The sequence below is a fragment of the Euprymna scolopes genome, chromosome 25, assembly GCF_053919585.1.
Source record: "Euprymna scolopes isolate OS-2025 chromosome 25, ASM5391958v1, whole genome shotgun sequence".
Lineage (NCBI taxonomy): Eukaryota > Metazoa > Mollusca > Cephalopoda > Sepiida > Sepiolidae > Euprymna > Euprymna scolopes.
In genome coordinates this window covers 36,548,865-36,574,762 of record NC_136506.1, presented here as the reverse complement: position 1 = coordinate 36,574,762, position 25,898 = coordinate 36,548,865, and the positions used below count along the sequence as shown (strand labels likewise).

At 33.0% G+C, this 25,898-nt stretch overlaps 1 protein-coding gene across 5 annotated transcripts in view; it reads right to left on the bottom strand.

Annotated features, from left to right (window-relative positions):
* LOC145247334 (uncharacterized) overlaps positions 1 to 25,364 on the bottom strand; it is a 222,893-nt gene extending 197,529 nt beyond the window's left edge. The window contains exons 1-3 of one of the 5 annotated variants that reach the window (XM_080108991.1): positions 24,814 to 25,077; positions 12,539 to 12,678; positions 1,150 to 1,357 (exon numbers count right to left, since the gene is read on the bottom strand). In XM_080108991.1, the coding sequence (XP_079965117.1) occupies positions 1,150 to 1,284 (135 nt within the window). In that variant the 5' untranslated portion in view covers positions 1,285 to 1,357; positions 12,539 to 12,678; positions 24,814 to 25,077. Of the gene's footprint in view, positions 1 to 1,149; positions 1,358 to 11,751; positions 11,858 to 12,538; positions 12,679 to 24,641; positions 24,734 to 24,813; positions 25,078 to 25,165 lie in introns of those variants that run through there. The other 4 variants (XM_080108992.1, XM_080108993.1, XM_080108990.1 and 1 more) reach the window with 4 other exon arrangements.
* Between the last annotated feature and the right edge of the window lie 534 nt (positions 25,365 to 25,898).

Here is a 25,898-nt window from a genome sequence, read left to right as displayed (position 1 = left end):
CCATCGTCATAATTTAATTCGAAGTGAACATGAAAGCTGAATAGTGATATTTACGCGTGTTGGTTTTTTGTTGAAACTATTTGCATTTTCTGTCGACAACCAACGTTATCTGAACTGAAAGATTGTTTTTGCGTCTATCAAGAGATTTCAGTAGGATTTAATTTTCTTTCACTTATATATATATGTGTGTGTGTGTGTGTGTGTGTGTGTGTGTGTGTGTGTGCGACGCTCACTTTTTGTTTATAAACAAGCTGTTAGAGCACTGTAAAAGTGGTGGACAAATGTTTGTTTTAATAGACATTTAGCGAGATAATTTGGGTCGATCAGTAGATCTGCTGACTGCCAACACGATGGTTCTAGGTTCAATCCTCGGCTTGGGAGAGGTGCTAGATAAGCGGCACTGATGAGTTGTGATACAATGACACAGGACTGTATATCGATTACTACAAATATTATATATATATATATATATGTTTTCACAAGTCCTTATCAAATTCGTGCACGCAATTCCGAACACGTTCCTAATCCGCATCGAATAAACACGCTACGAGACGAAATGCAATAACGCGAGACAGGTTCTCAAAGAAGTGTATTTCAACCGTCGAATCATCCGTTTGGTTTTCATAGCCGTTGGTCAAAACTAAATCGTCACTTTGGGGTAAGATGGGTTTAGTTCATTAGTAGACTTGATTTGTAATCAAAAGGTCCCGGGTTCGTTTTTCACCGCAGGTAGGCCCGACTCATAGGCTCGTGCGCTTCCATATATATATATATATATATATATATATATATATATATATATATATATATATATATATATATATATATATATATATATATATATTCATCCCTTTTAAGAAACAATCTCATCTCCTCATTTTAATTCATTTACATTTTTAATTTCTTTCCTTCTATTTTTAATTTCGATTCTAACAGTAACATCGTATTGGGCTATTTAGAGATTTTCTATGACATGCGTCGTTGCGTAGACAGAGGAATTTATTTTCATGTATGCAATGATTTATGTAATACCTTACAAACTAAACGTGTTGATTAAAACGATGTCTTTACGAATGTCAGTTCTTGTTGTTGCTTTTTGTGTAGAAGAGCGTTTTCTTTTTAATATCTAAATGTACAAAATAAACTTACCTTAATGTCATCAAGCATGGATTCGGTGAGTAGACCGTATGATTCGAGGTAAGAATAAAGTACGTCGGTCCATATGATATTCTGAGCAAGGAATCCTTTGTAGGTTTCAAGAATATGTCTTTGAAACTGATTCATCCTTCTATGATAAACAAGCTTTCGAACAATCAAATATTCCTTTTAAAACACAAAAATCATGTAGTTTAAAAATCTGTAAAAAAAAAAAAAAATAATACTCAAAATATATTATTAAGTGAAAACGTAGAAACTTCGATATACAAGATAACATTAACTAATTAAATATATATGTGTGTGTGTGTGTGTTTATATATATATATATATGTATATATATGTGTGTTTATATATGTGTCTGTGTTTATATATATGTATATATGTGTATATATATATTTATATATATATATATATATAGTCACCCATATACAGTACTGTTTCGCTGTTTCACAGCTCATCAGTGCGGCTAGACAGGCAACTACCTCAAACCAGAATTGAAGTGTGTGTGTGTTTATTTATATATATATATATATATATATATATATATATATATATATATATATATATACATATATATACGTGTGTGTGTGTGTGTGTGTAAAATGTAAATTATGTAAATACAGTCATGTCTTGCTACGATTGCCATAAGCAAAAATTAAAGTTCTAAGGACTTTAATTTTTGCCAGTTATGGCAATATTTCTTCCTCAAAATTTGAAAAGGTATGAAACCTTTTTAATTTTGAGATTTTAATTTTTCTTGCCTAATGAAATCAAATATGATTGAAACGGTCAGCACATTGTAGCAGGATGTGACTGTATTTACATAACAAATGAAAAAATATAATTTGCTTTCTTTGATTGAGCACTATCAACGACCCTTGCTGAAATTCAGTTATTCTTGATTTTTTTATATCTTCCCACCTGAAATAGTATATATATATATATATATATATATATATATATATATATATATATATATATATATATATATATTCATCCCTTTTAAGAAACAATCTCATCTCCTCATTTTAATTAATTTTCATTTTTAATTTCTTTCCTTCTATTTTTAATTTCGATTCTAATTATAAATATAATCTATATTTCTATCCCCATTGTTTTTCTTTTTCTTTTTCTTTTCTCTCACTCCTTCCTCTCTCCTCTTTATCCAGTAATTCAACTCTTGGTTTTTTTTTTATACCATACGTAATTTAAAAGAATCTTTTTCTTCTAATTTATTTGGCTTAGATCGTCTGACGAGAACGGCAGGATAATTTTTTGTCCTGTCTATTGAAACAACTTGTAATAATTTAAGTAAAAATACCCGGGATTGAAATAATAAAACACACACACACACGTACAGACGGTCGGGTTTCAATCCTGGCTTGAGGTAGTTGCCTGTCTAGCTGCACTGATGAGCTGTGAAACAGCGAAAGAGTACTGTATGTGGATAACTATACAAAAGTAATGAAATCAAAAGGATGTGGTGTTTATTTGATATGCGCAATGGAAAACATCAATCTAATATAAATAACAGTATTTATATATAGAATTTATATATTTATATAGAAAATTTAATTCCAAATAAAAAAAAGCTCAATACGCAATAGAGAGTAGAGCTTATTATAAGAGAAAGAAAATTACAACTGAAAGTTGAAATTTACAATCAAAATTTTGATTGTAAATTTATAATCAAAATTTTTATTGTAAATTTCAGCTTATAGTTTTAATTTTCTTTCACTTATATATATATATATATATATATATATATATATATATATATATATATATGAGGAATTTTGTCATCGCTTGACTGAGTTCCTTATAAACTCCGAAACGCCTAGGGCGATTTTTATGAAATTTAAACAAACGTACTTTATATTTGACAGTGTTCTTAGATAGGTTTTGTATCGGAATGTCTTCGATAAGTATCGATTATTAACAATCGAAAAAGTCCAATGAAAGAAGGAACAGGCGATTTTTATAAAAGTTAACACCTTATGCAGCCTAAAATAACAACTGCATTTGAGACATTTTATTACGACAGAAGCAGAAAAGTTCGGCATATAAAATCAACAGTGTTTTTTTTATATGACAGAGACGAGTTCGAAATGCATGTTTCTGTTTAAACCACAATTGAACCGTGTTGCTTGAGTTTTCCATTTTAAACTTAAATTCAAGCCATTATCACAGAACTAGCAGAAAAGCCAGGTATATAAAATCAACGGTAGATTCTTTGATATGATCGGATAGGTGCGAGTTTGTAAATGAATCTTTCTGTTTAGAGCACAACTGAGCCATCATAAGGCAATGTAGTGCAATGTAGACTGAAATTGTGGAGAAGGCTTCCTTCCGGTGTACCACGATGGATCCCTTAAAAAGAGCAGGTAATCAATAGATCTGTTGGAAAAATGGACGATTTCACTGATATTGATAACAATAAAAATATGGAAGTGCGAAACATTTATTGATCATCATTCATTCACGGGGAACTCCGGTTTCTCTGCAACAATATATATATATATATATATATGTGTGTGTTTGTGTGTGTGTGTGTTATATGTGTGTGTGTGTGTTATGTTATATATATGTATATATATATATATATATATATGTGTGTGTGTGTTATATATATATATATATATATATATATATATATATATATATATATATATATATATATATATATATGTATATATATGTGTTTATTATGACTGGAAATTGAAAATAGGAATTACGTATAAAATGGATATGTTTAGAAAGGTAAAAACAACGTTTATATTAGATATATTTCGATGTCATATATCCTTATTAATGAAGAGCCTGTTTTTTTCTTCCTTTTCCTTGACCACATAGTGTAATTCTGCGCGCGAGGGTGTGTTGGTGCGTGGCTCTTGATTACGGCTCGATTTTTTAAATAAAAAATTTAAAAGAACACATATACGTGTAGGTAAAGAAAAAAAGATTTTCTTTCATTATATATATGTACATATATATATATATATATATATATATATAATACAAAGCTGAACGTGTGTGTGTGTGTGTGTGTGTGTGTGTGTGTGTGTGTGTGTGTGTGTGTGTGTGCGTGATCACGAATAGGCTCCTATATGGTTGACTATTTTAAAAAACTGATTACATATAATAGTAGAAGATGTATCGAGAGATAGGAATGGGTATTTTTGATCTGGCAGAACGGTGGTTCATTAAAATTGTGGGGTCTGCGTTCGCGCCTGGCCCCCATAGTATGGAAATAAAAAATGAAAAAAAAAACGTTTACAAGAGTTTTTTATATAGATGTACACAGGAATACTTTGATAAGTATGTTTCAACTTAAATAGGGATGATATAATAACATTATGGGGTTTGCGTTCGCGCCTGTACTCCATGGAAATATGGCACAAACTTTAAACACGACTTTTCATATCTATCTGCGTAAGTATACTTTGATAATTATGTTTCAGTTTGAAGAAATATAGTATAATAAAATCATTGGGTGTTCGTTCGCGCCTGACCTCCATAAAATGTAAATATGTCACAAAGTTTAACAAATTTTTTTAAAAGGGGTAAGGGCCCACAATAACATCTTAACTTTAATCTTAATTCACGTTAGCTTTTATTTATTTTTTTCGAGTTGAATGATATTGTGTCGAATAAATTCATCTCATAAATTCACGTTCTTATTAAAGTGAAAGCCAAAAAAATGTCGGAACAAATTTTGCACTCTTTCGAAAATAAATAAATAGATAAATAATAAAAAATAATAACTTTACTTGTTATCGTGTCAAAAGAAGAAAACAATCCTGCTAACGTGATTACGTGTCTTTTTAAAAGCATTTGCATAACCTTTTTATTTTATTTATATATCTGTTTAAGCTTTTTTTGTGTCAGTGTACTAGAAGGAATTCAGTTGATTACAACCCTTTCTGCGTGTTCTTTACATTACGATAGTACAACCCTGAATCCGCCGGTGCAATACTACACCGTTCAATACTGTAAAACTGAAACGAAGCTGTTCTGCTTAAAAAGAGTGGCATTTTCTTCTTATTCATATTTATATCGATTCTTTGCTTTAAAAAACTAAAGTAATTACGTGTTTAATTTTTTAATATCCCATTTTGCTGTTTCGGATTATTTTACTAAAGTAAGTAAAGCTTCATTAGTTTTTAAAACTATTTTTGTTTCTTTGTTTTTCGATATTTCGTCGATATTATTTAGTAAGAGTGTTTAGCAGAAAAGCCATCAAACGACTACCCGAAAAAATAAATATAGAATGTTATATAAGGGTGTTATTATTAGACGAAGGTATCAATTGTGCGCGTATGTTACGTGAGTTCTTATTTAGTGCTCTTGTTTGTATTAGAAAGTCAGAGTGATAGACAGTCTTAGGAGAGATTAGAGTCTTAAGAGTGTTCATGGAAGTAAGAGATCTTTGAGGTTCATGTGTGTGATAATGTTGTGAGATATGGAGACATTAACAGGTGTATATAAAGAGAGAGTGAGAGTTTATTAATTAGAGAGATTGCATATAAATACATTTTGAGAAGGTGTTTTCATATCTAGATAGACAGACCGATAGGTTACTATTTATGCCGAACGATTGACAGGTTGGCATTTATGCTTTGACAGTTCGTATGAACGGGAGTGTTTATATAACATAAATAGACACATATACTTTCTAAACATATATTTTTTAGATGATGAATTTCGGATAATTCTTATATATAAATTGACAATACCTTTTTCATGAAATGATGGACACAGGAGACGGCAGTTAAAAAAAAACATGATGAGCATTTATTCTTCCACTTGACCGGTCAATGGCTTTGCGTTCAGGAATTCAAAGGTTCACATTCTAATGTTCCAAAAATGACCGTCTCGCTTCTAGACGATTGAAACCCATGTCTGGATCCAGACTATCGTCTGACTCTGACTCTCTGCCTCCCTTCTTCTGTCTTCTCACTCTAACTAACTAACTAACTAACTAACTCTCACTTCCTATATTGAAAAATCTATGCATGTCCGGCCAACGTGACCACAATTCACGCGCCATCAACATGCGCGACCTGCACGTTTCTGAACATTCTGATTTCCCATTTTTTTACTTCGTTGTTTTCACAAAGGAATTCAACCTACATATCTAATTCATTTAACCCATATTTTATTATCCACATTCTTTCTAATAATGAATAGGTTATTCATTATTTATTTCATCAGTATTAACAATTTACTGTACATTCCATTTAAACCTATCGTTCTTTAAAACTTATCTCCAGGGTTCGATTCTCGTTTTCTCTCATTTTATTTTCATTTTAACTAAATCTCTCTATTTTTATACTTACATGAAAAGGGGGCAGCCCTTATCATGTAACAATATGTTACCATAGTCAATAAATGTTCAGTTCATATTCCTTACGTTGAGGGAACTCTCTTGAATTGTTAACACAGAATGCTCATGTGCCCCTCCTTCAAATCTAAAACGGGGGTCTCCATTTTAAAGTCACTGCCATTTTGATTTTTTTAAACCGGTTCGTGAATTAAAAAAAAAAATTTTTTACAAACTACTTAAAAATACAAACCAATGAACTTTTCTACTATAAAAGTAACTTTTATTGACTATGGTAACATTTATTTCTTGTATATTTATAGTATTATATATATATAACATTTTCTCTTTGTAAGGAAACGTCATTTTGTCGGTCACTCTTGGCAATGTATAGAAACAAAGTTGATATAAAAAAAATATTTTTGCGAAAATTATCTTTACTTTCATTATATTTTGCTTCGGGTAAAATTTTGGAGTATCAAAACCTATCTTTTTACAACCCCCTCCTTTTCATAACCTATCATACTTTCATCAATCACAGTCCATTTTCTGTAGGCTGTTTTTGAACTCAGTCAACGACGGGTACTTCTGCTAGCATATATATATATATATTATTTATAATTTAATATATATATATTATTTATAATTTAATATATATATATTATTTATAATTTAATATATATATATATTATTTATAATTTAATATATATATATTATTTATAATTTATATATATATTATTTATAATTTAATATATATATTATTTATAATTTAATATATATACATATTATTTATAATTTAATATATATATATATTATTTATAATTTAATATATATATAATTTATAATTTAATATATATATTATTTATAATGTAATATATATATTATTTATAATTTGATATATATATATTATTTATAATTTAAATAATATATATATATATATTTAATAACAAGAAACTAAATAAATAAACTATAAAATAGGAAAATCGAAATTAATATTAAAAGTAATTCGCCTCTAACCTTCCTGTACCCAGCTTTATAACTAATTTTAAAAAATTTATAAATACACCAAGCCTCAAAGGAAAAGAAAACAATAATAGCTCTTGATGATAATTGGATGCACCGATAGAAAGCGCTTGAAAATAATATGGCTGAACAACAACTTTTGGGTGCCATTTTATACAGCATGCCAGTTGAAAGTAAAAAGATTGCTCGGCGAATGGAGAAAAAATAAGAACTCTGTCGTGTTCAATCAGACGTGCTTGAATAATGACTTGCTGCCAAAATATACAAATATATGTGTGTGTGCGTATGTGTATGTGTGTGTGTGTTTGTTTGTGTGTGTGTGTGTGTGTGTGTGTGTGTGTGTGTGTGTGTGTGTGTGTGTGTGTGTGAGAAACTGCGCGTGTGAATCAGAGTTCGTTCCCTATGAACTTGCAAACGGTTGGGTTGACTTTTGGGAGATTTCACACGACGGTACTTGGTGTGGTTGCGAAAGTTCTTACGTAAGTTTTGTATCTAATTTTGTATCACATCAAAAACGACTTTGTATCTAATTATCACGGTGGTGAAGTTAGATACAAGGTCAGCTACCCCCTTAAGTAACACTCTGGATTTGAACAAAATTTATTTAATCTTAAACGTCTTTTCTTTCACTAATAGAAAACTTAATAGACTAAGTGTAACACTAGAACAGATACTACACTTTCTTCCAAATGTTTTAATGGAATACTGTTTTTGTGTCATTTGGTTTTAAATATGGCATATTCCAAATGGCGATCTCTGTACACAATTGGATACCGTTTCTGAGATTTTTCAGCACTCGAAGAGTTATAGCGGAAACATTTTAAAGGTCAGCCTCAAAGTAGGACATATTTTTTCAGTCGTGCTCGTTTAGGTTCTGAGCAATCATTAGCTTGTCTAGATCGAAATTCATCTAAGTCTGCACAATTGTTCTGACTGTTTGATCAGACAATCCTAAGGCACGAAGTGCGTTCGCTAGCTGTTCGTGTATGAGACCGGCTATCAGTATGTCTGGAGTTCGAGCGCTTCAAGGCCTTGCAGGTGGCTTTCTTTTTGTGGCTCTGAAATCTACATACCATCATATAATTGATTTTATATCGTAAATAGCAATGACTTAATGCAATGAGCTCGAAAGTCTCGACGTGTTGTAATTACATATAAACCATCTTCCAATACGTCAAAAGCACGAATAGAAGCATTCATTATTGCTTAATAATGGTATCTGACGAATGAATTCATTAGTTAAATGAAAACATCATTGGTTAGTTGATAGTTTGTAATGTGGGAGCAATTTCTGTCGTGAAACGTAATATCTACTGAATTGTACAAGTTTAGCATAACACTAACGTTATTATCTATTAAAATCCCACAAAACCAATTCATCATTGCTTTGTCAAAACTTCTACACAATGATCTCATGTGTGTGACCGTGTTCCATAAAATATTTCGTAGAAAAAACTCTTTATCAAATGAGAAGTGTTTTAAATCCCTTAGATATCCCGTATATTGGTAATATTGTTTTATAGTTATACTGCAGTAAATATTAATGTCGCCCGCAATAAATGAAATAAAATTAAAATTATATTAAAATAATAATTTTAACATAGATTTCAAGGGATTTGAAACATCTAGCATTTGACAAAGAGTTTTTTCCTCGAAATATTTTATGGAGTAAAGTCATACACATTAGAATACTGTATAGAAGTTTAGATAATAACGTAAGCTTTAATATAAATATACATAAAATCACTTGCTCTATCTTCCCTTTTCAACAGTGACTAATTTCTATTTGTTGCATTATAATAAACTTCTATTACTCGATTATATACTATATATAATATTTCTATATATAGTACTTATAAACATTGTTGCAATGCATTAAGGGAAGTATATCACAGTATAATAACAATTTCAATTTCATTTTAGTGAGATCAAAAAGTCTTCTGTGATTTTTCTGCTTCGTTCAACTAAGGAATTGTAATACTTAGGCACATCACATAATTTACAGTAGCGTCCAAAACTAAGGGACAAAATTTTAAAACCTAATATTTGTTAGCTGTTCAACTAAGGAATTTCCATTGGAATCTTTTGATGGCTATTGATATCTATGAAAGTTACTTTCGTTTCAGAAACATCTCCTTGCCTTACATGTGCTTCCGAGTAATACTTAGGCACAGCACATCATTTACAGTGTCATCCAAAACTAAGGGACAAAATTTTAAAACCTAATATTTGTTAGAAACACCAACTGTTAAAAGCTGAGATTTTGACAACTGGTAGTCGTTATCATCCATAATAACATACTAAAATTTGAATCATTTGCAAAGGATAAAAAAGAATTATAACAATTGTTTGTTTATTTTCAAAATAGGACCGCCCAAAAGTAAGGGACAAAATTGAGAAAAACAATGTAAACAGTCAAAAAAGAATAAAAATACATAATCAATATTTAGTAAATGAGCCCTTGATCTCAATGTACTGTATATTTGCCCTCCACCTCACCATGATTGAATTGCTGTCATCAAGAGTATTGCTGAGTAAATGGAGCACTCCTAGTCCGCTCATCCCTCAGCTGATGTTCACATTTGTGGAGATTTCAATGTTCATGACATTGGATGCTTAGTCCAATTAAACAAAAAAAATAATAAAGGGAGGTGTTATCATGATTTCCGTCTTGCTTATGGTCTAACACAGATTGCCAATGAACTTACTAGGGTATCTGATTTTGACGGACAATTTGAAAGGTTTTTTTTATTTTTTCCTGGCAACAGACCATGAACTGTACTCATCCCATTTCTCTCCCCGCTGGAATCTTCTGATCACTTGGTTATCTCTATAAAGATGAAAACAAAGCATTGCAAGATTCCAAATATTCCTCTCCATCAAACTGTATAAATATCTGAGGGCTGAATGAGATAGTCACCCAGAGTTCATATTGAATAGAGCCCTGCGCTTCATTGCTTTATCAGAAAAAACTCTTTATCAAATGAGAGGTGTTTTAAATCCATTAGAAATCCCAGTAGGTCGATAATATTGTTTTATGATTATACTGCAGTTAATATTAATGTCGCTCACAATAAATGAAATAAAATTAAAATCATATTAAAATAATAATTTTAACAATGTGTCGACACAGATTTCAAGGGGTTCAAATCACCTACTATTTGACAAAGAGTTTTTTTTTAATCGAAAAGAATGTTCTCTATAAAAGTTAACTGATTGATAAAACGTCAGTATAGACAGCAGAAATTTCAAGAGAACTCAACAGTCATCTACAATGCACACCTGATTGTGCTGCCGCCATTGCACACTAAAACATCACTTCAACTGCTATCAGCGCAATCGATGTTTTGAGACTAAAGTCGCCTTTAGGGCTGCCAGCAATCATTGCAAAAGAATTATAGAAAACGTGAAAAGGTCGTATGGTAAGTCCATTAAGTCCAAAGTAGGAGACCAGATGTTTGGTTCTCATAATAAACATGGTTCTGAACAGGTGCATGTCAGCTATCATCAATGAGTTTTAGATGATTTCGTAAACATTCGGCAGTCAGACTCTTTTCTAAGAATGTTGCATCAAACTTAACTCTGTGCGACCAAGGCCATCTACTATATCTATTCCCTTCAAAGACTGAAAATAATTTGAACGATATCTATATTTCTGTCCATGATGTTGCCAAACTTATTAATAAGTCTTGATGCCAGCAAAGCAAATTAACTTGACAATATTTCAATCCTAGTACTCAAAAATAGCAACAACAAAAAAGAGCTGGTAGAAATATGCCGAAACCTTCCAAAGGAGGAATCTTGAAGAGTGGGATCAACATCAGCGTACAAAGTATTTTCTGGGGCAACTCTCTCATGAATACATAGAAAAGAAGGTTCCTTGGACTGACTCAAGAGGGGAGCCCTTCACCACGATGAGGAAAGGGTTATAATGGCTGCTCAAGATCAGGGATTGATGACCAATGAGTTCAAGATGGCAGGTCTTAGTAATGACACCAAATACAGATTCTGCCACACAGAATCAGAATTGGAACGTGTGAGCCATCTGGTATCAAGTTGCAAGTTACTTTTGGGGAATGGCTACTACACAGCGAAACATGATGGAGTATGTAAGTACCTCCACTGTACCATCTGTAAAAAATTAAACATCCAGTGTAGCAGCAAGTCCTGAGGACATCAACTTGAAAACAGTTGGAAATAACTTATATACCATATATTACGACCACGTAATCACTACAGCCACCTACCTTGAAAATGCTGCTGTGAAATCTGACATAGTTATATGGAACAAGTCAGAAAGAGTGGCAACCTTGTTTGAAGTGAGTGTTCCTAATGCTGGAGGTCTGAACAAAGCTGAAAGAGAGAAACAGACCAAATACCAAGGTCTCATGTATGATATGAAAAGAAACTGGAATCTTAAGGAGATATCAATCATACCAGTTATCATAGGTGCCACAGGGTTTATGAAAAAAAACTGAAGTCCTACCTTGCTAACATTTCTGGTGAACCAAGTGCAAAAGAGATCCAGACAATTGCACTTAAGGGAACAACGAAGATACTAAAAAGAGCTCGCTAGTTCCAATAAAAACAGGGGAATGTTGGCAGCTGGTTTGGCTGCCCCATACCCAGCGTTACAGTCTTCAAAGGAATAAAATTATTTTAAAAACTTAAAAAGCGGCAACTGAAACTAGCTCCCATTCTTACAAAGATGTTGAAACAGAAAAAAAAACTCGTTGATTAGATCAGTATTTAAAAATACTGGAGACCTGTAATTTGCATCTCATTAGAGTCTTCTGTGCGTCATGATAAAGTTTCTAGAATTTGTGATGAATAAAGATATTATCATATACTTCAACAGAAATGACTATATCAGTAAGAAAGAGAAAGGTTTCTGTTCTTCGAGATTTACAGCTAATGTCCTGACTATAATTTTACATAAGATCAGCGAATCTATCGACGGGGCTTTCGTCTCTAAAGCAACAGCTCTTGACCTAGCAAAGATATTTTATAAGGTTTGCATAAAGTTTTACTCACAAGATTTCTAATTATTTAATATCTGGAATTATCCTCTCAACCATGAAATCTTTTCTCTCTGATAGTCTTTATAAGTTTTCGTCGATGATCAGAAGTTCGAAGCTCAAAGTATCAATCCTGGACCCAACACTGTTCCTGGTCTTGAGTGGAAAAGTAAGAAGAAGAAGAAGAAAAAAAGAAGAAGAAGAAGAAGAAGAAGGCATGTTTTATTTTATGTGTTTAGGGTAAGGCGATTAGAACAATACAACATTGACTTCACAATCTAATGGAGATGATCTATTCTGTTCTTTTCTCGCGAGAGAACCCTTGCTTGTCCTTATCTACATCGTTATTTCCATATAAAATGCTTGACTAATCAACAAACTTGGATTAATCCTTGCGAAACCATCAGAGAAACAAACTGTATGTATGTATTGTACGATGTGCCTTCAATAAATTTCTTGAACATTTCGTGCAAGTATTAAACACTGTCGTAGACTTGAAAATTCAAAATTTTATTGCTATACATCTTTTGAGATGACGGACCAATTTTTATGATTTCAATTTCTGGTTGTCAAAGATTGCATTTTCGAAAATGGTATCTGGACGTGAAACCACTTTAGAAGAAAGATAGGCAATAAAATTCTGTTTTAAACTTGGAAAAATGCCACAGAAATGTATCGAACGCTTCAGAAAGCTTTTAGACCATCATCCATTAATTCAACATCAGTTTTTGAGTGGCATAAGAGACTCAAGAAATGTAGGGAGTCTGTAGGGGATGATGAGTGGTGTGGGAGAAGTAAGGAAGTCAGAACAGCAAAGTTGATTGGCCAAATAAAAACTTCATGGACAAGGACTGTCGTGTGTCCAAACAGACAATAAGTGCACAGTTTGATGTCAGTGTGGGAACTGTCCACACAATTATTCGCGAGGAACTGAAGATGCACAAAATTTGCGCGAATGCACCAGTCCACAAATCTATCCTTGTCACAAACTATTTGACTAGGATGAATATCAAGACAGTTCTTCACCCTCCTTATAATCTAGACCTTGCTACTTGTGACTTTTTGCTTATTCCCTCAGCTCAAGGAAAACCTTAGAAGCTGTCTTTATGAGACAATTGAGGAGATGAAAGAGACTGTTGCGATGGTCATTGACACATTCACACAAAAGGACTTCAATGGGAATTTCTAGAAGTTGGGGGAACGGTACAACAAGTGCACTGCAGCCGGAAAGTATTACTTCGAAGGGTACTAGAGTTTCATTTGTGTACTATCACTAAAAACTCCACATAAGAAAACGGCTAGAAACTTATTTAAGGCACCTCGTATATACGTATTGTATATACGTATATATGTAATTTATATGTATTATATATATATATATATATATATGTATATATATATATATATATATAATAGTATAGATATAAATATACAGACGTGAAAATGATTGAAATAGACAGATGAGAACAAACTGCTAGAGAGATTGAGTCTTTGAAGGATACATCTCTTTGAAATTGAGAAAAGGGCAAATGTCTTAGTATACGTAACTAGAGAGAATCTGTTTTCAGAACATTGCGCAAACAATGAAATAAAAAGAAATTTGAACAATAGGTAAAAGAACAAAAAATAACATTATATCACTAATAATGGAATGTGTTTTCTACGTAGAATAAGAAAAAGTAGACGCAATCCCGAGGGCGAAAAGTTTCTCGCACACAAACGGAGGAACGAAAAAGATGGCTAAACAGATTCTAACCATACAAGCACTGGCGTGTGTCACTTTTTTGTCATTGTCTGAGATTTCTTTTGCTTTCTCTCGTCATGTTTTATCTTACCCTGTTTTTTTATGACAGAAACCAAAATAGTTGAACGCCATTCTTGCTCTCTCTCTCTCTCTCTCTCTCTCTCTTTCTCTCTCTCTCTCTCTCTCTCTATATATATATATATATATATATATATATATATATATATATATATATATATATATATATACTAGCATGGGTGCTCGACGTTGCCCGGGTGTTTGGAGTGTGTTGAGAAAAAAAAAAGTGGTAGTAGGAAGGCAGGCTCGAACCCTTAGGAAGAAAAGAACGGGAAAAAACGTGACGTCTTTGCTGTTACGTCCATCGCAAAACCGGAAGTGACGTAGTATTAAATTAAGGCGAGAATATCCAAAAGAGGGATGATTTTCGAAAATATCGATGAAAAAAGCAACCTCTCCCTGATACTGATTTTGTGAAAATCCGTACCTCTGTCGAAAGTTTTAGCCAGACATGCAAACATACATACGTAGATATATATATTGGTAGCTCAAATTTTCGACCCAAACCAATTAAAAAGCTTGTCCTATCTCTGAATACCCTTTATGTCAAATTTAAAATGTTTATACCAGAAATTGTCTGAGTAATTTGGTAGTGACCGCAAAAAAAAAAAGAAATTTGACCTTAACATTTATTGTTTTGGGCTCAAATCAAGTTATTAATTTAGATCCATGTCCAAGGAACCTATATCTAAAATTTAGGCCCGAAATTGGCGGAGGAGTTTGGTAGAGTTCTCAAAGGTCAAATCGTTGAACTTTGACCCCTTTAACAACCAAATTTCTGGCCGAAAACGGATTACAAAGATTTTTCCAAATCTTCGTACCCTGTATATCAAATTTCGAGTGGGTAGACTGAAAATTGACAGAGTTATTCTGTAGGGAAATGTACACAGGCAATCACACACACAGACAGACACTTTCACTTTTATATATATATATATATATATATATATATATATATATATATATATATATATATATGCGTGTGCGTGTGTGTGTGTGCGTGTGTGCGTGTGTGTGTATGCTAGACGTTTTATCTCGTTAAGAAACGGTAACCGTTTTAGCCCGTTGAATTAGAATGAAAAAATTATATCAGTGTTATTTTTTTTAATTAATTAACAACCTCTATTATTCCCTAACTGTGTGTCGAACGGATGCCATAATACTTTTGTGCATCTTCTTACAATTGTCCATGCAAAATTGCAGCTAGATCGGCTCAGTAGTTTCCGAGAAAACCTCTAAAGTAAATGTGGTACTGTACTGACTAAGCTATATTAATCCTTATTAATCCTCACCTTTGCTTCGAACCAATACCATAACACTTAATTTGCTGCACCTGATCATAACACGCTTCCATAAAAAGTTTCTCCCAGATCGGATCAGCAGTTTCCGATAAAATGTGGAATAGACATACAGTAAGACATATATATATATATATATATATATATATATATATATATATATATATATATATATATATATATATATATATATATATATATATATATATACTGGCATTTCAGCCCGGCGTTTCCCGGGTGTTTGGAGATGTATGCTGAGCAAAAAAAAGTCAATTTTTTTATATTTGACTCCTATTATGCCCCCTTAAAATGTATTGTTTTGGGCTCAAATCGAGTTATTAAGTTAGATCTATGTCCAAGGAACCTATATCTAAAATTTCAAGTGTTTAGACCCCAAATTGTTGGAGTTTGGTAGAGTTCTCAAAGGTCAAATCGTTGAACTTTGACCACTTAATCGCCAGATTTTTGGCCGAAAACCGATTCCCTATATTGTCCCAAATCTCAGTACCCTGTATATCAAATTTCGAGTCTGTAGACTGAAAAATAACAAAGTCATTGCGAAGGAAAATGTACACAGACAGACCGACAGACAGACAGACAGACAGACTGACAAACACAGAGACACACAGACATGTTCACTTTTATATATATATATATATAGATAGATAGATAGATAGATAGATAGATAGATAGATGTGCGTGTGTGTGTTTCCTCTCCCTTGTATCATAACGGTAGCTTTATTTTAGTCGCTCCCCCAATTTTTTCTTTCCAATAGTTTGATTTTTTTTTGTCGTTCCCCCGTTTGAATTCGTTTTCCTACACAAAAAAAACTCGATTCAACTTTGAAAACGGGGGGGGGCGGTCGGTTGACTCTATCCTCTTATTTATTTATTTATTTATTTATTTACTAGCATGGGTAACCGGCGTTGCCTGGGTTGACATGAAGTTCCATTTGAAGCACACCTGTATGCTAATCATTTTCATCATGGGCAACGTGGATACCCACACAACAAAAATAAAAGAACGGATGAAAACATGTAAATATAATCGCCCCAAAAAAGAAGTACGTGATACACCAGATATTTCTGCAGAAGGCCAACAAAGAGGAGAAAATATTCTCCGGATACTGAGCACAGGAAATACCCCCCCGCGCAAAAAAAAAATTATTTAAAATAAATCATTACTACTTTTGTTTCAGTAAAAATAGCTGCGAATGCCCGTGCGATCTAAAAAAAAATCTACAAAAAATTAATTCGAAAGACAATTAAATTAAATTTTTTGTCATTTTATATTTCTAATGTAACCCCCCCCCCAAAAAAAAAAATAAAAAATTGAATTTATCATATTTTGTGGTTCGTTTTGTTTATAAAATTGTTAGGTGAAAGTACAGAATGGTCTCATATTAAATAATTAAATGTATCGTTATTTTATGTTTCAAATGTAATTCCCACCCCTACTACCAAAAAAAAACAAAAAAATTGTATTTGTCACGTTTGCCCCCACCCTCCACTCGATCGCTCAACTTGAAAAAATGCTAGAGATGACATGTCTCGTTGAAGGCTTTGTGGCCAAAACGTGGGTGCTCATTTTACGTTAAATTTCTGTAGAAAAGTGATCCCCCACGCTAAAATGTTAATTTTCTTTTTTTTTTAATTTCTTCTTTCGTATTGTTTATAAAGACTATTTAAACATATTAGACCCCCAAAAAGTAGGTCTTGATTTTTTTTAGGGGTTAAACGACGCTGGGTAACGTCGTAAAAAGTGACCATTTTTAATTTCAGATATTAAATAAATTATAAAGAAAGTCTGTTTAGCAGACAATTAAACACACTTGCTATGGTATAATCATTATAATAAATCCTGGGCAACACCGATTAAGTTTTATAAACAAACAAAAAGGAGCAGATAATGTATTGGATGATGAATTTTGCTCGCATGGAAAATTGGTCCTGTGTTTGACTAACTCTGCCCTCCTGGGAATGCAAGTAAATGAGGACATCAGTTTTAATTATTTTTCTCTAACCCCATACCCCCTCCCACCAAGCATCGGCGTTGAACATAAGGAAAAATGACAACTTATTCAGGAGAAGAAATGTTTCATAAAAACAACTTATGAATTATATCAGCATACTTATAGTTTACATGACCAAAGAAAACTACTAAATGCAGTGTAAGAAACGGATAACCCAACAATCTATATAATTATAAAACTCCAATGACCTCGTAACGGGTGTTGTAACTCAACATCCGGTTTACGACTTCCGGTTGCGCATACGTACATAAACATAAACCCATAACAGCCTAAATAAATAAACACAAATCCCTGGATCGGTTTCGTTCGAACAAACGGACGTCCTTAGAAAAGTGAATATATTAAATTTATTGAATAAAAAACTTCAAGATATGGGAAGCAAACGCAAAACTTGATTACAAATAATGCGTGTAATCATCGACCTGTTTCATATATACGATATATATTATACTAAATAATCAAAGTGACAATAAAACGTATTGTTTTACTCTGTACGTTTTCAGCGTCCATATTTTTTTCGCGTTCAATTATCCAAATAAACAATTGTTAATACTTTCTGCCTTTTTTTTACATCGTTCATTTCCGTATTACGTTTAAGTTATTATAACGCAATTTTCTTACAAGTAAATCTACTTTAACCCGTTGATAACCATAAGAGCATTTTACAACGGCGATTAACGCGACAATAAAATGTATTGTTTTACTGTATACGTTTTCAGCGTCCCAATTGTTTGTTGTTTTTTTCGCATTTAAATTAAAAGATATATCAAAATTTGAATTTAACTCCAAGTATTATGGTATCTGTTCAGAGCACATTTCATATAAGTATGGCAGACCACTTATAATTCAAGTGTTTATTTTTTTAATAACAATTATAAGCAGAACGACTCATAGAAATCTATCTATATTATTTTTTCATTTTAATATACTTTCATAGAAATGTTTCTGTTATGCCACAAAAAGCTATTTTCTTTACGTCACAAGTGTCACGCTCATACATTAATTTTATAGCTAATATAACATACTGACCCAACGGGTCACGAGTAGTCTAGTAAAAAATAAAAAAGATTACTTAAAAAATAAGAATAAGCGAAAAAATTTCCTCCGAATTAAAAATAAAAATAATAAAGAATTAAACTATCCGTTAACCCCCTTTGGTTTTCTTGCTTGAAAATTAAACGGTGTCAGATTCCAGATAAAATAAGTTAAATCAAATATAAATTGAAATGAAAATAACCTAAATAATTACATTTTAAATTATATTTTTAAATAATACAGTTTTAACGAGGCTATTATATCGAATAAGTAATATCATCGAGCTAATTATTTAAATAGCTTTAATTTTATGTGATATGCTAATGACCGTAACTCAATCAATGTAGATGTGATTTGAAAAATTCTATAAATAGAAATTACGCGTAAATTAAGATGTCTCCTTTGACAGAGGTATCCTATCATGGGCTTTAATATTTCTTGACCAGGAGAGGTGTACACACATATCGCCTTTATATTTCTTTGAACATGGGGGGGTTGTACACACAGACAAACACACACATACGGACGCTACTACTTTATATTTTTTTTTTCTAACTCCATCAATTGTTGTCCCTCCGCCCTTCTTTTTACTATGGATACAGAAAAACTCAGTCTTCCCTTTTTAAACAATTATAATACGGATTTGTACCCCCCCAAAAGAAAAAATTAGTATATATATATATATATATATATATATATATATATATCCCGCATTTTGCTAATTCCTACCCTCTGATGAGAAGGAAAGTATTTCTTCGAAACTCCGCGGATTAAGGACTATCCATTTATCTAGTGTTTCCTTTTCAGATTAAATATGTTTTTAACTCATTTCAAAGTGTTTTTAACATATTTTATTAACTGTTTGCTTATATATATATATATATATATATATATATATATATATATATATATATATATATATATATATCCCGTGTCCTTGTGTTGCCTGATAAATAAGATTAATCAAAGGAATATCATGCCGAACCTTTAACTATTCAATTTTTGCTGCTAATAATTATCCGGCACGGAGAAATTCCCCACAATATTAAAAGTAAATCCCCAGCTGAAGAAAGTATCTCTTTTTGAATTCGTTTACTTGGTGATTGCTGGCTTGTATTTTTAGAGCCAGTCGCTCTAATTCGCGCCGTAAAACAGTAAATATGTACAGTATGAAGAAAAGCTAATGATGAAAGTGCTATTTTATACAAGTGAGTCACCAAAGGCAACTCGAGGATAAGAGTTTATGAGTGCATGTTGGTCACTAAAACAACAGCGTAGTGAATCGTTAGTGAATATAATAATAAAAATATAAAAGATGCGATTCGTATGTACGAACGAAAAATATTCTTACCATCGTTTCGTAGTTCCTATTTACAATGCATCCCCACGGGACAGAGTTAGAGACCAGGGTCGTTTTTTTAACGTGGAGAAAAGGAACAAAAATAAAAATTGTCTCAGTCGTGAAGGATTTCTCCTCCACTGACAGAGAACAAGAAATTGAAGTGCAGCATCTGAAGAACAGATACTACACTTTGAGGTATTTATTTGCTCCCCCACTGAGAAAATTAGGCACAAGGCCGATTTTTAAAGTGATGAATGAAGGGGAAATGGGGACCAACTCCCCGGGGAGTAGGGGAGCTGGATAGTGATAATTGGTATGAAGGGTTGTGCCCCTACATTGACCAAGGTCTTATATGTGGGGTCGCCCCCACATATGGTCTTTGCTTGCAGTATCTGCCGGAACAGATATTACACTTTGATCTTGTCCTGAAGGCCAAGTAGTTTCGTTTCGTAGTTTCGTTTCGTAGTTTCATTTTTAATTTGTTATTCAAATGCTGAAACACATTTGCGCATAAAGATTTCGCATAATGATGGCCATGTTTATGCCCGCCACAGGTCGTCATTGCCCACCGCCAATGGATGCTTCATAAAGACTAGAGCTATTCATTTCAACTGTGAAAAAATGAACATATGAGCGTTGGTAGTAAAAAGATAGAAATTTGGTTTTGGATGTGTTAAAAGTAAAAAGATGTTCTCGCGTTTTCAATGAGCTAGCAGACCTATAGGCGGTTTTACTTTCTGAATAACTGCTTCGTTTAAAGCAATTAAAATAGTGATTTCTATATGCAATTGCGGCTGTCACATTTAGGGGTATATCATGGTTAGCTATCTGGTTTAAGTTTTTTTTTTTTTAGCTATCTATATCAATACTTAGTTGACCTGTGAAGTCGAATGCTATATAGGATAGATCCTTTGTAGACACAGAACAGAGATATATCTGATATGAACGTAAAAACACCCGTCTAGCTGAATCCACTGTGAAAGATTTCCCCCACTCTTTATCTGTGCCTAAATCAAAACGTGGATTCCATGAACAAAGCTTCTTTCTTAGAACTGCACGCCTGTGGAACTCTGTTCCATCTGCCTGCTTCCCACCTGACTACAACTTGGATGTCTTCAAGTCCAACGTAAACAAATTCCTAATGAACCGCCCCCTTAAGTAAACACTTCATCAAATCTCCACACTAACGTACTGTACTTGCAATAACCCTTATCCCTAAGTGGCTTCCGGGCCTTGATAAGTGGTGACCACGGTGTAAAGAAACGTACGGTAACAGTCCCTGTTGACCATAGAGTAACGATACACAGTGAGATGGAGAGGGACATTTGAGTACTTGTTACACTTATGAGATTTGATCATAATTGAAACAACTGAGTTACCGAAGGATCCGAACAGAGACAATGGAGGATGAGCACATTTAAGCCAGATGGTTAGGAAAAAATAAAAAAATGCTTGCAAATTGATCATTGACGTTGTAAATGCAAGTGAATGTTGACAGACTTGTTTTAGAAGTGTACCACTGAGTTCCTGTTGAAAGTCCAGTTTCAATGGATGAACAAAGTTAATTTATATATAAAGAGAATATATGTGTGGCAGGGTGATAAGCAGCTATAAGAAAATAAGTATCCACGCAGAGAAGCCAAGCTAGAGGCATTCACACTAAACGATTTCAGCCGGCTTTCCTCGATAGAAAAGAAAGGGTCGAGGGAATATGAAATTTACAAGCTGTCCCCAGTCGCATGTGTATTCCGGTTACGGGATTATGTTAGTTGCTGTTTTGGCAGGGAGGTGTCGACATCCTCTTACATGCAACGCTCGGTGCAACCAAACAGTCACCCATCTGGTGCTGACCATATATATATCTGTGTGTGTGTGTGTGTGTGTGTGTGTGTGTGTGTGTGTGTGTGTGTGTGTGTGTGCATATATATATATATATATATATATATATATATATATATATATATATATATATATAAACTGTGTAGATCGCTTTATTGCAGAGTAGTAAAATATTAATACTTCACTAAATATGCATCACAAAAAAATTAAAATTTTATCATCAAAGGATTGCTTTAAGATTAGATATTTCACATAATTTTATTCAAATCAATTCGATATTCACGAAGATATGGCATTCTATTTATTATCAAGGAATTTATGCTGTCCATCGCTTTATTGCAGATCTACAATGCCAAACAATGGGCGATTTAAGGTTATCGAAAATCAAAGGATCGTTGCTGAACTCGCGGAAGGATTGTCCATCCAAGATTAAGCCACAGAGCTGGAAAGAGATCCAAGAACCTTGGCTTCATTCGTAAACAATCCCAACACCAAATCCAGAAAGGATAAAGGCATCCAGCAGAAACCTTTCTGATCGTTATATTCGTAGGGAACTCAACCGAAACCCAAAGAACACAAGTGCTTCAACTTTTGTAAGAGCTGGAATCGCTCCAAGATTCAAGCAGGCCCGATGCAATGTGTTGAATGAAGGGCAAGGAACACTAAACCTTTTCCAATGGCTCGATTAGGCAAACAACATAGGGAAAACGGATGGCTTGTGCACAGAATTAGATGAAAATGGATTTTCGGCAAATCCTATTTACGGATGAGGCCCCTGCTACTCTTGACTTTGTGATCTAAAGTTTGCAGCCCGAACGTATCTCCCTCAGGGTTCATTGCCAACAAGGAGGTGGGTGCATCATGTTTTGTGTGGGAATTATTGGAAATAAGTTGGTTGGACGATTCCGGGTGTCAGAGGGTGTAAAGCTTACCAGAAATCCGTACGCGGCCTTTTTGGATATCATTTGTCACCATGGATTGTCACGTCGCTTTCAGATGATTTTTATGCATGACAATACACCATCCCATTCTGCTAAAGCTACTGCAGCCTTTCTTGAATCTATGGGCTTCGTTGAAGATATCCTCGTGATCTGGCCACCGTGTTCTATAGACCTTAACCCTATTGAACATCTCTGGTTAATATTGAAAAGAGGAGTTTATGAGGGAGGAAAGCAATTTACAAAGGATGTCCTGTGTAGAAAAATAGTTGATGTCGGTAGAGCCATAACTCCTCTATCAAGCTCAGTGGACAAAAGTTTGTTTAAAGTTAAATTCGAATAATTCTGGATATGTCGATAAATAACTCATTTATTTGAGGCTTAACACCTTTTGCTTATTATTCTTTGATATAAAAAAATAATTAAAAAAGGTTTTTATGATTGGACATTCTATTATTGATCGAATACAAGGTTTTAAGAGACCTGCACTAAAGCGATGGACAGTAGAAATTCCTTGATAAAGAATAAAATGTCATAAGTTTGTGAATACCATATGAATTTGAATAAAATTTGGGAAAGCAGTCCTTTGATGACACAATTTCAATTTTTGTGACGTATATTTAGTGAAATATTGATACTTTACTAATCTACAATAAAGCAATTGACGCAGTTTATATATATATTTCGAATCTCGCTAGATTCAGCCACTCTGATGAGTCGTAGACGAAGAAACACGTGTCAGTGGATAATTATAATTAAAAAACAATATATATGCCGCTCTCAATTTGGGGGGTACCGAATTGGTCAAAAGGTAAATTATTTCCATCTTACATTTAGGTAAAAATAAACTTTCGTATAAATAAATGAATTCATTACAAAACGTATCGCAAAAACAAAAACTAAAAAGATAACATCTACGTTAATCGTGATATATCCAAACAATCGTGCGAGATGGTCCAGTGGTGGGAGTTTAGGTTTCTTACCATGTGATCCCGATTTCGAATCTCGCTAGATTCAGCCACTCTGATGAGATGTAGACGACGAAACACGTGTCAGTGGATAATTATAATATAAAAACTATATATATATATATATATATATATATATATATAAATGGTAAGCAAATTATATTGATTATCTTTGTGTTCCGCATCAGCCTTAATGATTAATTAAGGAGTGAAACAAACGTTTCTCTGTAGCTTGCTTGCGTGGTTATTTGCAGTCGGAATGGAACATACGATTTGTATAATTTACTTGCCATAAGTATATTTTTATGCTATATAATTTATATATAATAGAACCTCGGGATACGGCATTAAAAATTAGTAACAAAATACAGTGCAGTATATAATACACAGGTATATAATCAAATAACATTTCAAATAGCACCGAAAGTCGGGGCAAATACCGTAACCAGGGGCATGGAAACATAGTATTCTGAATCGTAACCTGAAAAAAACGTATCATAGGGTCACTGTATCGCGGTGTTATACTTTATAGGATGCATCTCTAGTTTGAAGAAAAGGCATTGCTCAATCAGAGGCAATACATGAGCTAACATTATTTTATATATTTAAATTATTATTTAAGGAATGTATGGAGAGTGGAAATGAGTGAGTGAGAGAGAGGGGGGATGTGTGCAGATAGATAGATAGATAGATAGATAGATAGATAGATGGATAGATAGATAGATAGATAGATAGATAGATAGATAGATAGATAGATAGATAGATGCAAAAACACTAAAATATTGAGTGGTTGATTCATAGATGTAGTGAACAACCCCTTTGAGATTAATAAAAGGCCAAATACCTTAACATACGCAATTCGATTAGATCATTTTCAAAACCATCAACCGTAGAAAGAAAAATAATGGAACAGGGAAATCAAAACGCTTTGTGGAGAACAAATCACATATAAGTGTAAAAAGAAAAAATCGAAACGAACATTGTACCAATAATAAAGAAATGTGTTTTCTACGTACCACAAGAAGAATTTAATCCGTAGGGCCAATAGTCGGATAAGACGCAAACAGAAGAAATAAAAGAGAGGAAGAGAGAGTAAGAGAGAAAGAGAAAGAGAGAGAAGGGGGCGGTGTCATAAAAGGCCGTTAAGACAGAAAAAAAAATGTCCGTGCAGCAAAGAATTCCGAGTCGTGAGAAAATATAAGAAATTGAAGAACTGTTTCAATGACAATTCCCGACAGCCATAACAACCAAGACACCAAGCACTAAAAATGCAGGAGGAAAGAAAAAGAAAAAAAAAACAATGAAAACCAAATGTTATAAAACCAATAAGGATAAACAGTAAAATGTTAATAAAATCTGAGTTATTACCTTGTAAAAAGTGTCCTAAAACTTCTTGACATTTTTTGTTCTCTGTGAAGGTCCGTTGTTCGTTTGGGTTTCTTTTATTTTGTTTTTTGTTTTGTTTTTGTTTTTGTTTTATTGTCTTGTATTTTATAGGTCACCTCACTTGGTCACGATGACGTACGCCTGTACGTCCGCTCGTTTGACGTTCCTCGAATGTGTTTGAGATCGGATTTTCTCTGGGAGGGATAGGGTTTGGGTTCAAGAATTTGTAGCTTATATTTTGTATCGATAATTGTTTTTTTCGCACCTTTCGTCTTGTTTATTTCTTGCTTTTTTTATCTTTTGCTTCTATTATTTTTTTTTCTTACTTTCTTCTTCATTTTTTTTCTACTTTCCTCTTTTTCCAATTTTACCTCTCCTTTTACTGGGGTCGTCTGCCTTTTTCTTACTATTTTTTCCTTCTTTTTCTTCTTCGTTATTTTGCTCCTAGTTTTTGTCTTTTTTTATTTTATATATTTATTTAATTGTATCTTTCTCCCCATAATCGTCATACGTAGCTGCACTAATGAGCTGTGAAACAGCGAAACAGTACTGTATATCGATGACTATAATGCTCCCTGTCTTGGGTTGAGCATATTGGGAAGTGATATACAAATTACCATTAGCGTATTAAGCGATGCTCTTTGTGTAAACAAATTGAGCTTAGGGATTTGGACGATATCAAAACATTGTTAATTCACTACCTGCACAGCAGCAG